Source organism: Mus caroli, unplaced genomic scaffold, assembly GCF_978045245.1.
Source record: "Mus caroli unplaced genomic scaffold, Mus_caroli_1 scaffold_18, whole genome shotgun sequence".
In the NCBI taxonomy this organism is placed as follows: Eukaryota; Metazoa; Chordata; class Mammalia; order Rodentia; family Muridae; genus Mus; species Mus caroli.
This window is the reverse complement of record NW_028227273.1, coordinates 59,002,795-59,015,177: the sequence shown is the minus strand read 5'-3', so window position 1 is coordinate 59,015,177 and position 12,383 is coordinate 59,002,795. Positions and strand designations below refer to the sequence as shown.

The 12,383-nt window shown below is 45.0% G+C and overlaps 2 protein-coding genes and 1 pseudogene across 2 annotated transcripts; 1 reads left to right on the top strand and 2 right to left on the bottom strand.

Annotated features, from left to right (window-relative positions):
- Positions 1-43: 43 nt before the first annotated feature.
- On the bottom strand, positions 44-2,884 carry LOC110284032 (winged helix repair factor 1). Its single transcript, XM_085832701.1, has 5 exons — positions 2,437-2,884; positions 1,999-2,138; positions 802-899; positions 565-712; positions 44-375 (listed from the first exon to the last, which is right to left on the bottom strand). The coding sequence occupies exons 2-5, from the start codon at positions 2,034-2,036 to the stop codon at positions 330-332; spliced, it is 330 nt and encodes a 109-aa protein (XP_085688827.1). The 5' UTR covers positions 2,037-2,138; positions 2,437-2,884; the 3' UTR covers positions 44-329.
- Positions 2,885-7,106: 4,222 nt separating this feature from the next.
- On the top strand, positions 7,107-7,613 carry LOC110312415 (E3 ubiquitin-protein ligase RBX1 pseudogene; annotated as a pseudogene).
- A 3,678-nt stretch (positions 7,614-11,291) lies between these two features.
- On the bottom strand, positions 11,292-12,190 carry LOC147000441 (superkiller complex protein 2-like). The gene is made up of 4 exons (XM_085832667.1): positions 11,979-12,190; positions 11,815-11,911; positions 11,431-11,641; positions 11,292-11,314 (listed from the first exon to the last, which is right to left on the bottom strand). Exons 1-3 carry the CDS (start codon positions 12,188-12,190, stop codon positions 11,495-11,497), a joined length of 456 nt encoding a protein of 151 aa, XP_085688793.1. The 3' UTR covers positions 11,292-11,314; positions 11,431-11,494.
- Positions 12,191-12,383: the final 193 nt, after the last annotated feature.

Below are 12,383 nucleotides of genomic sequence, written 5' to 3'. Positions count from 1 at the left end.
CAGCCGTACATACACCACACTGAACAAAGGACACAGAAAGAAGTGCAGGCACAAGTATTTTATTTGGCAATTTCAGCCTGACGTGAAGGGCAGAGTTCTCTACTCCCTGCTCCAGTGTCTCCAGCAATCCCACCTTCTCATCCTCTTGGCATGGCTCCTGAGTCCACACCCACAGAAACAAGAGCTGCAGTGCCCACAGCCCGGCTCAGGTAGAAGCCCAGCTTGCAGCAGTAGAGCCTGGCACCCACTGCAGTGACTTGCTCAGCCACCCTGGTGTGGCACTCCTAGGAACCTCACTCAGTGAGTTGCAGAATCCAAGCATTGGCTCCTCACGTATCTGGCAGGCGAAGGAGGGTTCCAGAAGTCGTGGAGACACTGTGTAACAGAAAGACAAGACTGGAGTCAGCTGCCTAGACCCAAAGTGTGCAAACCCAGAATTTAGTCCAGTCTTCTCCCACGTCCCAGAATGAGAGAATCTTGGCTTCACTGATGACAGAAGCAACACTTACGGGGATGCCAACCCTGGGTCCCTGCACGTTTCCCAAGTCTCAGGACTAGACTCACCAGTCCACCAGCTGGGCTCCAATGAGGTCGTGCACGTGGTAGGCAAGACCTAGCCGCACCGCCAAAGGGGCCCTGCGGCCCAGGAGCTCTGACAGGGCAAGCTCCCGGTACTTGGCCTTCCGCACCATGCTCAGTACAGCCTGGCGCCCTGGAGGAGAAGGTCCAGGAAAAGGAAGAAGTGAGTCAAATTTGGAGACCTAAAGACCCCCCAAGGGTGTTGCTCCTCAGGCGCCATACCTTTAACAAAGCACTTGATGAATCTTCCAGCTCCAGGCACAGCCAGCCACCAGCTTTCATCATCTCGGACAGTGAGGAACCCAGCGTTCACCAGGTGCCTGCAGGTGGTAGGAGGCCATGATGATGCAGCCTGGGCTGAGAACCCTCCCTTCCCCAACTGCTGATGCGTGGACATTGAGCTTCCAGAAACACAGGCAACCCAAGCAGGGACCCACTTACCCTGTTGGGTCCACCACTGCTGTCTGGGTGTGGGGAAGGGAGTGGGTGTGTGCGTGTCATAGACTGTCTGGGCAGGCACACAAGCATGTAGAGGCTACAGGTTTACATTAAGTATGTGCAATAACTGTTGACTTCTAAAAAGACATTTTTTATGTGGATTTGTGCTTTGACTACATGTTTATCACATGCATGCAGTATCTGTGGTGACCAGAGAGGATACTAGGTCCTCTGAAACTGGAGTTATAGACTATTGAGGGCCATTTTGTGGGTGCTAGAAATTAAGCTTGGGTCCTCTAGAAGAACAGCCATTGCTCTTAAACATTGGGATATTTATTTCCCTTTTATTTTTTGAGGCAGGGTTTCTCTGTGTAGCCCTGGCTGACCTGGACCTTGCTCTGTAGACCAGCCTGACCTCAAACTTTGAGATCCACCTGCCTCTGCCTCCCGAGTGCTGTGATTAAAGGTGTGCAACATCACGCTTAGCTGGACCTTATTTTTTGTGACAGCAACTCTCACTGAACCTGGAGCTCATTGGCTTGGGTGCACTTCACTAGCCTCTCTCCTGACTTCCAGAACTGGGGTCCCAGGCACCTCACTGTGTTCAGCTTATGGGGGGTGCCAGAACTGCAGCTCGCTCAGGCCCCCATGCTCACACAGCATGGACTTTCCCAAGCAAGCCAGCTCCCCAGGCCTCTTGGTGGAGACTGCTTGTTCATAAAACAGTGTCCTTGGGAAGCCCTCCCTGAGCAAAGGCTCTGAAATGTGCCTGAGGAGTGAGCTTCATCTCTGGGCTCACCATGACCTATGAACTCTCCCCACTCAGTCCCTGCTACTTCCCAGGGGAGGTCAGTGAGTTCACATACCAGCAAGTTAGAAAGCAGGAGGCCTGACACAGGTGTGGTACCCTTCTGTACTGAGACCTTGCCTAGTACTTTACAGGGGACCCTGTGAACTTTTACTGACCCCACCACATCTCACGTGATCTCCGGGTCCCTGAAGCCGTAAGTCTGTGTCATCTGATCCTGCTGGAAACTGAGGTCCCCACAGGCTGGGAGCACTGAGGCCAGGAACTTCTGCACCGCCCCAGCACATGGTCGGCCATCACAGGCCTTGAGGACCTAGAACCAGAGTTGATGTAGGTAGCCAGCATGAGCCCACCCCCCCCACCATGGCTCTCTATCTCTGACTCCCTTCTCCTGGGTCCTTCCACTTCCCTCCTTTCCCTGCTTCCTTCTTCCCTCCCCCACACTTCCTTCCTTCCTTCCTTCCTCCCCATCTCACTAATTACCAGAGCTCTGTGCCCTCTATGAGATGTGGGTTAGACATAATGTCAGTTGTTTCTATGCCCAGCTTCCCTCCCGAGACAACCACACTGGTGTACTCCCCACCCCCTCCCCTCCCTCCTCTCTCACAGACCCGGGTCCTGTAGTCTTCCGTGAAGACAATCCCATGAGCATCCAAGTCAAAGCCTAGCTGGATGATTCGGATCTCTCCCAGCTCTTGAAGCTCCTTCTGTCTCCACAGAGATGAGAGGGGAAAGAGAAAGACAGGGTAAGACAAGCAGCCATGTTCTGAGCTCTGGGGCAGAGAATCTGATTGTGGGGAGGGGGATGGGGAGGGAGGATTAGGACATTTACCACGGAGACACTCAGGTGACCATCAAGCAGCTGCTTCCAACCAGTCACCTACTTCCCACCTTATGAGCTGCTAATCAATCAATATACATATTTTCTAAGATCAGACTCTTATCAGTCACTACAATTAAACAGTGATGCAGGTCGTGCCATTAATCACTGCACTTGTGAGGCAGAAGCAGCCTGCTGTGGTCTACTCTCTAGCCAGGGCTACACATCGAGAGCTTGTTTCAAAAGGACAAGACAAATAGTGATAAAGACAGATCCTGTCCCCAACGACTCATCAGTCTAGATGTTGGGTGGAGGTGTGTGAGAAGCACTGGATAAAATACTTAAATAAGAATGGAGCTGGCCATGATGGCACATGCCTGTACTGGATAGGGGAAGGCAGAACTTGTGAGTCTGTGGCCAGCCTAGGCTATGAGATCCTGCCTGAATGCCAGGCAAGCAAACAAGAAGTAAACAAAAACAACAAATCCAAATAAACAAACAATCCAGGACTTCTGTGGGCAGCAACACAACAGAAGACAGAGTGGGAAAAGACACCTCACCAATCTGTCGACCTCAGCTCAGGCCCCGGGACACACACAAGCTGTCTTAGTTAGGGTTTTATTGCTATGAACAGACACTATGACCAAGGCAAGTCTTATAAAAAAAAACAAAAACCAACATTTAATTGGGAATGTCTTACAGGTTCAGAGGTTCAGTCCATTATCATCAAGGTGGGAGCATGGCAGTATCCAGGCAGGCATGGCACAGGCAGAGCTGAGAGTTCTATGTCTTCATCCAAAGGCTGCTAGTGGAAGACTAACTTCCAGGCAACTAGGGTGAGGATCTTAAGCCCACACCCCCAGTGACACAACTACTCCAACCAGGTCACACCTATTCCAACAAGGCCACACTTCCAAATTGTGCCACTCCCTGGCCCAGAATATAAAAACTATCACAAATGCTGTGACATGTTTACATGCTCACACACACATAAAACACAAATCTGTCTAAAAAATTCTTTTGAAGGGGCTAGAGAGATGGCTTAGCAGTTAAGAGACTAGCTGCTCTTCCAGAGGATGCTGGTTCGATTCCTGGCAACCATGTGACAGCTCACAACTGTCTGTAACTCCAGTTTCAGGAGATCTGATCCTGTTCTGACCTCTAAAGGTGCTATGTCCACTCCAGTGAAGTCTTCTTGGTAGGCCTAAAAGCCTGGAAGCAGTCTCGAGGCAAAGAGTTTCATGGAAACAGCCTCCTGGAACCTTGGCATTCCAATGGCCCATATACTCAAACCCTGTCCCCTCGTTAGTCTGTTGCATGGATCTGTGTGCTCTCTTTCAGTATTGTTTTATTATAAGTGCCTTTAAGGATTGATTTTGACATATAGCTAATCCTCCACCAGTGTTGCAATGGTTCCTAGAAAATCCTTGAAGCTGATCCTGAGCTTGGAATTCAGTAAGAATGTTACCTATTCAGTAACATTCAAATTCTCTTCTAGTATAGACAGTGAAACTAATTAGGCATTATAATTTACTTGAACAAGCGCAGGGCTAGTCTGCATAGTAATTACTTAGGACAATAGCCAAGTCACACCCAAATACAGGAATACACAATAGCCTAGGAAATAGGTGGGTTGTCCCATGAAAGAGTTAGTAGAAGGGAATTCCCCTGGTGCAGGTTTTTTCACTAGGCCCAGAGGAATAGCATAATCAGGTATTTACTAAAGAACCCCTGGTGGTGGGTTTAACAATAGACTAGCATTGCATCAGAGCATTCACCTGGCTCCTGTGTTTTGCTGATCTTTTTAATTAAGGGTTGTTCCTATTCTCAATGGTAAACATGGCCTGGCTCCTGCCATCTTTTTATGTATGCATTCTTTTTGTTTTGTGTCAATGTAACTTGGCGGATGTGTTTATCTGGCTTTCTTGTTTTTCTTCTGTATTAAAAGTATGGTGTTCCTTTGGACAAATTACATTCAGATTTAGCACTCCCTTGTGTCTGCGTCTGTTTGTCAATTCTCACTGACTCTTTGCCCATCTTTCTGAAACCCTGATTCCACACAGATTGAGAGAAGCCAACTGGGCCAAATAGGGACTTCGGGGCAGGTAAGACTTTATCTCTTTTTCTTTTCCTTTTCTTTTTCTTCTTTATTTCTCTGGCAAGGATAGGATCTCATCTTGGTGCTGCAGACCGACTGATAAAGGCTCATCGGTTTGAGGATGATGGGTAAGTTTTTACCATGGGGCAGTCTGACATTAAAACATGTTTAGATGTCTCACCAAGCGGTAGTAAAGGCCTATGCTGTAGTGATAAAGAGACAGAAACTCAGCATCAATTTTAAGAACACCTGTGAAAATGAAAAGCATTCTCAGGGGAATGAAAGCTGCATGTTTCACTTGTAAAAAACCGGGACACCTGAGGAAGGATTGTAAAAATCCCTTGGGAAACATGAAGATCCTTTCTCCAGGTCTCTGCCCACGCTGTGGTGGAGAGAACCTTGGAGGAATGACTGTAAATCAAAGTCCCATAAAGACAGGACTCTGCTCACTAAAGAAGCGGGCAAGACAAAAAACCTATATAAGAGGCAGCCTCTTAGCTCCATTCAGGAACTATGGACCTCGTTATAGGACACAGCCCCAGTTATAAGAAAAACTTCAAGTTGTGGATTCTGATACTTTAAGTAAAATTAAAAGTTATGGTTAAAGTATAAAAAGAGACTTCATAAAGGTCAAAATATAGCTCATTCTTACTGTTACTTTATTTACAACTTCCCAATCCTACATTGTGCCATAAATTCATAGATAAGGCATTATTGAAAGTTAGGAAATCATTTCCTCAAACATATATAATTCATTTTGTGGATGGTAATTTTGTTGGTTACAGAAAATGTTTGACTAAGTGTGGGCTGATGATGGCTTCAAAAAAGATTCAGCATGGTAGACCTTTAGGCTATTTGAGATATCTAGTGTATAGATTGTGTGTTTTCTCAGAGAATTCCCCTCAGATTAAATAAATTGGAAGTTTTGGATGCTTGCAAGAAGCTGTTAGAGAATTTTGGGTTTTAATCTTGGTTTGACAAGCTGCTGCTTACAAGAAGGAAAAAGGGAAGGGAAGGGAAGGGAAGGGGAGGGGGAAGGGGAGGGGGGAAGGGGAGGGAAGGGGGAAAGGGAGGGAAGGGGGAAGGGGAGGGAAGGGGAAAGGGAGGGAGGGGAAGGGGAAGGGGAAGGGGAAGGGGAAGGGGAAGGGGGAAGGGGAAGGGGAAGGGGAAGGGGAAGGGGAAGGGGAAGGGGAAGGGGAAGGGGAAGGGGAAGGGGAAGGGGAAGGGGAAGGGGAAGGGGAAGGGAAGGGAAAAGGAAAATGGATTTTGGAACTCTCCCAGGGACAGAGAGAAATCAGGAGACATCCTGTTAATTCTCTCTGGCCCCTACAGGAGAAGTTCTCTACCCTCTTTGTATTGTCTATGTTTGGTGCACCAATCTGTCCAAATGTCAATTCATGTATGTTTTTGTTTCGTTGTCTGAATGACTGACTGTTCTGTTTCATGTTGGAAAGGGAAAAAATGGTTAAAACTTTATCTGCTGATTCAGTCTCAGTTTGCACAGTGGAGCCTGAGAGTGCCCTGCACTTTAGCCAAAAATCAAGCACAGCAGGAGAGGCCCTGCTGAAAAACTGTTTTTAAAAAGGAGTCTGAAACCTCTTAGTTCTAAGGCAAATAAGCTGATAGTTGGTTTTTTCTAAAAAAAATTCTCTGCAATTGTGATTATTGGGTTAAGCAAATGACAAAGTGTTCTTATCTTGAAATTATAGCTAGAAAAAGTTTGATTGGTATAAATTTATAAGATTTGTGTAGCCGTTTCATTTGGTTTCTGGCTGGTCTTAAAGGTATAAATATGCTCTGCATGTCTTGGTCATAGAGTATTGGTTGATAAGTTATTGGGTATGATTAAAAAAGTGTAACATTCGTAACAAGAAAGTTAGTTTTATATTGGTAACTCAGGGTTGTTTTAAACAACACGTGGCATAAAGCAACCCAGAAAACTAGACCTCTAAGGATACTTCTAATTGAGATAATATTTAATGTGATTCTTATCCTAGAAAGTAGACTTACAAGAGATAAGATTTAAAACAATGTCTCTTTAATAAAGCATTAAAATTTACAGTCATGCATTCATGAATTGGCAGCCAAACTTTGCAACACTGATAGTGATGTTTCTAATATTGATTTTAAAGATGATAAATTGTTTAAAATTGGCTTTTGCTTTCCCAAAGTTGTAGATATATATTCTAACGTTGCAAAAGAAACTTAAAAATTATGGTTAAAATTTCCAATGTTCCATTGATTGCAGTTTGCAGTTTGATCGCAAATTTAAGATTTTTTTACTCACCCTTATATTGTTAATTAAGATTATTACAAGAGGAGCCGGTGCACAGGCGCAGTGGTCACACGACAGACTGTGTGTTCCCAAAATGGCGGCGGCGATGGATGTGGATACCCCCACTGGCACCAACAGCAGCGCGGGCAAGAGCGCTTTGAAGTTAAAAAGTGGAATGCAGTGGCCCTCTGGGCCTGGGACATTGTGGTTGATAACTGTGCCATCTGCAGGAACCACATTCTGGATCTTTGTATCAAATGTCAGGCCAACCAGGCGTCAGCTACTTCCGAAGAGTGTACGGTTGCATGGGGAGTCTGCAACCATGCTTTTCATTTCCACTGCATCTCTCGATGGCTCAAAACGAGGCAGGTGTGTCCATTGGACAACAGAGAGTGGGAGTTCCAGAAGTATGGGCATTAGGAAAGACTCTCCTGCAAGGCGTCCCCATCTGTTACTCGTCTAGTGACTTCCTGTTAATTATACATTAGATAGAACCATGGTCTTTTTTTGTTCCTTTGTTTTTGGAGTTTGGTGTTCCCGCAGCCATATTGTATTTTGTGTCAAATAAAGCCTTTAAGTTGGAAAAAAAAAAAAAGATTATTACAAGAGTAATCATCTTATGAGAGCGCTAATGCAGCTCATTGATTGCGGCCATCCGGCCATACAAAGCAAAGACAGACTTCTCTAGATATATTCATCTTTGTGCAGAAATTAGACTCTCACACAATCAGTTTGGTTATGGTTGTGGCCTTACAGTACCATAAAAGGTTATAAAAAATGTTTTAAGTATAAGTCATCTTAAGAAAGACTGTGCAAAATTAGAGGCATAGTCAAATTGTTCCCCTGGAATCTGTCCTCACTGCCGGGCAGTGGTGGTGCATGCCTTTAATCCCAGCACTTGGGAGGCAGAGACAGACAGATTTCTGAGTTCGAGGCCACCCTGGTCTACAGAGTGAGTTCCAGGACAGCCAGGACTATACAGAGAAACCCTGTCTCAAAAAACAAACAAACAAACAAAAAAAAAAAAAAAAAAAGGAAAAGGAGGAGGAGGAGGAGAAGGAGGAGAAGGAGGAAAAGGAGAAGGAGAAGGAGAAGGAGAAGGAGAAGAAGAAGAAGAAGAAGAAGAAGAAGAAGAAGAAGAAGAAGAAGAAGAAGAAGAAGAAGAAGAAGAAGAAGAAGAAGGAAAGAAAGAAAGAAAGAAAGAAAGAAAGAAAGAAAGAAAGAAAGAAAGAAAGAAAGAAGGAAGGAAAGAAAGAAAGAAGGAAAGAAAGAAAGAAAGAAAGAAGGAAGGAAAGAAAGAAAGAAAGAAAGAAAGAAAGAAAGAAAGAAAGAAAGAAAGAAAGAAAGAAAGAGGGAGGAAAGGAAATGAAAAGAAAAAAGAAATATTTACATTTGAGTTAATGCAAAACTCAGAGCAGCCTTGGCCAGGCTTGTGTGGCATTTCTTTTGTTTTGCAAACCATGCCCAAGGAAGTTCTTGAAACCGTTCTTCTCCCTGCCTTCAGGAGAATTTCTTTTTAGTTTAAAGTTTAAACTTAAGATTTATACAAGGTTAATCAGGATATAGAACTTATAAAGGCATTACAAGCTGGCTTGCTTACTTCATATAAAGTTATTATAGATTTGAAAGTTTGCTTTTTCCTTTGCATCCTGATCATTGTGAAGGGTTTGCTTCTAGTGAACTGGTGATCACAGGAAATTTTGCCTCTGGGTATGGCTGATATAGCTTTACATCATGTAAGAAAAATGTTTATTGTCTCTGCTTCAATACACGAAGCTAAGAGTTTGAATCTTTCAGTGTATATGGTTTCTTACGTGGAAAGTCATTTATTAGCTAATGCCTCTGAAGGGAAGTTTACTTCAAATCCTTGTTCTCACACAAAGTGCTTTAAAGTTCTGGGGAGTAGCTGTTGCTCCATAAAAGAGATTCAGAGGCAACATCTTTTTAATATTTAGGGTCTTAGTTTTTCTAGAAAAAGTGTGGTACAGAAAATTTAAGAAAGAAACGATGGGGCTGGTGAGATGGCTCAGTGGGTAAGAGCACCTGACTGCTCTTCCGAAGGTCCAGAGTTCAAATCCCAGCAACCACATGGTGGCTCACAACCATCCACAGCGAGATCTGGCGCCCTCTTCTGGAATGTCTGAAGACAGTTACAGTGTACTTATATATAATAAATAAATAAATCTTTAAAAAAAAAAAAAAAGAAAGAAACGATGATTTACTTACTTCAAATAATTTTTCTGAGAGCTTCCAGGAGATGTTAATTGGCTAAGACCTCACCTTAAACTCACCACAGGGGAACTTAAGCCTTTGTTAGGTGCTATCAGGTGAGATTCAAATTAACTGGTGAGAAACAAAAAGGCTTTACAAGAAGTAGAGGAAACTTCTGTGATCAATTGGTATCAAATGTAATCAATGGTAATCAAATATTAACTGCTTATTCTAGTTATGGTTACTCAATGTGCACACAGCAATTCTTTGACAACGAAAACATTAATGTAGAATCATCGTTCTTCCTCTACAAGTAAAGTTTTAACATCCTATTATGACGCTGAAATTTTGATGCCAAAAAGCTCCTTGCTGAGTGAGTGCCTTCCAGTATTCTACAACCAGGCATACTTATGCCTAAGTGAAATGAAAGGATCCACATACTTGCACATGGCATGATTCTATTTAGATACTTAATATGGGGAAACGGCCATGTTTGTGTTTTTTCCACAGAATGCATCCAGAACGATTCGTGTGACAGGCTGGCCTGTGAGTTGCTGAGTGAAAGCTGTATCAGGCACACAGAGAGGGAGGAAGCAGGGAGACCTGACTACTTGCAAGCAAAATGAAGAGACTCAACTTATCTCCGCCCCGGGCTGCAGCAAGGAGAACCGACTTAAAAACAACTAAAGAAGCTAAATTGTGAGGGGGAGGGACTGGTTCAGAGAACGAGCAAGAATATTACTGCTCTTCAACCACATTCGTTTAGACTTTGCTGCTGCTAATTTGATTTTAAAAAAAAAGAAAAAGAAAAAAAGAAACCCAAAGCTCAGGCCAACTCTTCTATAGTGATGAGCACATGTGTTCCTGACCCGTATGCTATGTTATTGGGTAATTTTGATATTGTTAAGATCACCAATCTTGGCAAGTCTTTTCATATTCATTGTAATTCTTGTCAATTAACAATTTGTGTAGATCCTAATTTAGATAAGGAATCTGCTGTTATGGTTTTGTTAAAGAGACCTGCTTAGGATTTGCTGTCCTGGTTTGAGAATTCGGGAATGCAAATTTTGAAAAGGTTAAATAAGCTTATTAGACCAAATAGATTTGTTACAACTCTGATTTTAGGAATTGCTGCTTTAATGGCAATTTTAACTTCTTTTGCATTATCTACCACAGCCTTAGCTCAGCAGTTATATACTGCTCATTTTGTTAATGATATGCATAGGAATATTTCCGTAGTGAAAGTATAAGGTAAAAACAAAATTCTAGGCCTTTAGGCCCAGGCTTGGGAATGTGACCTCTGTGACTTAATGCTCCAAGGTATGCTAATCAGATAGCGGCATTCCTCCACCCACCAGCTTCCTGGGTTCAAAGAGTGTTCATTCAAAGAAAGTCACCCTGACCATTACCAGAAACTGCTATGCAAATGTGCTATTGTTAGGGGCTCTTAGAAACTGAGAGTTAACCAGAACAATTACCAGGTATTCTTTGTGACTCTTGTGACTTTACACTTCCTTGTGACTCTTAACTAGTATCTTTGGTATTTTCCGACAAAGCCCTCCCCACTTCCTTGAGTTGTGGTTTCTTCCTTTAAATAACCCCTTATACAGCTACTCCGGGCACCACAGTCCTCTACCCCTGCATGGTGTATGACCGTGGGCCCGAGAGCGCTCTTGAATAAAAATCCTCTTGCAAGTTGCAGCAAGACCGCTTCTTGTGGGTGATTTTGGGGTGTCGCCTCTCCTGAGTCAGAACGTGGGGGAGTCCTCACATTGTGGGTCTTTCATTAGCTTTGTCAGAGCTGCATAGTATAGATAAAAAATTGGAGGCAAAGGTTAATGCTTTAGAAAAAGTAGTTTTAGCAATAGGACAGAATATAGCAAATATTAAGGGTAGAAACTCAGAAATTTCAGATATTGTCAGAAGCCATTTGGATACTTTGGAACATTGATGAATTGGCCAGAGATTTAAAAAATGACCTAAGTGCATTGAATCCCTTGGATTGGGTTCAATATATAATCTTACTTGCTGTTATTATTGGCATTATTTTATTAGTAATCATAGGAGCTCCGACATGTGCAGGACCTGCAGTGCAAGGAGGGAGGAGAGGGCAATGGTCAGAGAAGGTGCAGAAGGAACCCCTCGGCAGGAGGGGCAGGTCTCAGATCACCACATCCGTACCTGTATTTACAGACACACACCTGGGGTAGCTGTCGGTCAGAGCCTCGGAGCCGTGCAAGGCAGCGCTGCAGGAAGAGGTGGATCTCACTCTTCTGAGCTTGTCGTGAGGTCTAGAGAGGTGAGGCCCGAAGCCTGCTCATCACAGCGGCCTCGGGAGAAGGTGAACACTACCACTGGCAACTGAGCCCGGGTCCGGAGGGAAGCCAGCAGGGACAGGTACACCCCTCGGTCCTGAGGGAGGAGGGGAAGGGATAGAGCTTATGTAGTAGTGAAGTCATGCTCCAGTCAGGTTTAACAGGAGCAGGACACAGACCTCAAGTCCACTCCCTCCCTGCAGGGACCAGGGCTGAAAGAGGGGGATAGGATGCAAACTTTGGCAGAGACTGAGTGCTCCCAGCCCTCACCTGCGCAGATCCACCCTGGTGCGTGGGCTGCTTGGCCCCGAAGGTCTGGGCGTGCTTGCTCATCCTCTCTTTCTTGGCCTCCACCGCAGCATAGTACCTGAGCACAGGGTGGGTGGCATGAGACCTCGCACAGGCCCAACCTCTGCTCCCAGCCCTGAACTTACCCCTGGGTGTGGAAGGCCCCTCTGGAGTCCAGCAGCAGGAAGAGCTCGCCCTGTGTCTTGGGGCTGTTCCCTGTGAAGAGATAGTGCTCCAGGGGGACTGGCCGGGCAACCGTGCTGATCACATAGATCTGCCTCCGCTTCAACCGCCTGCAGGGAGGAGAGGGCAGTTTCTTCTGAGGCCCAGAAGTGAGGGCCTTGACCTGCAGCTTCATCTCCACTTCTGATCCAACCGGTTCAAGACCCAGCCTCTGCCCTGTCCCTTCCTCACTTAGGACCATGAGTGTGCCTGTCCTTGCTCAGAAGTTCGGCTGCCACCATCCCATCTCAGCATGTCCCAAGGGGACTCGACACCCATCCAGGTGGGGCTGTTTCCTGGCTCCCAACCCTGACCCCTCTCCTCACTGT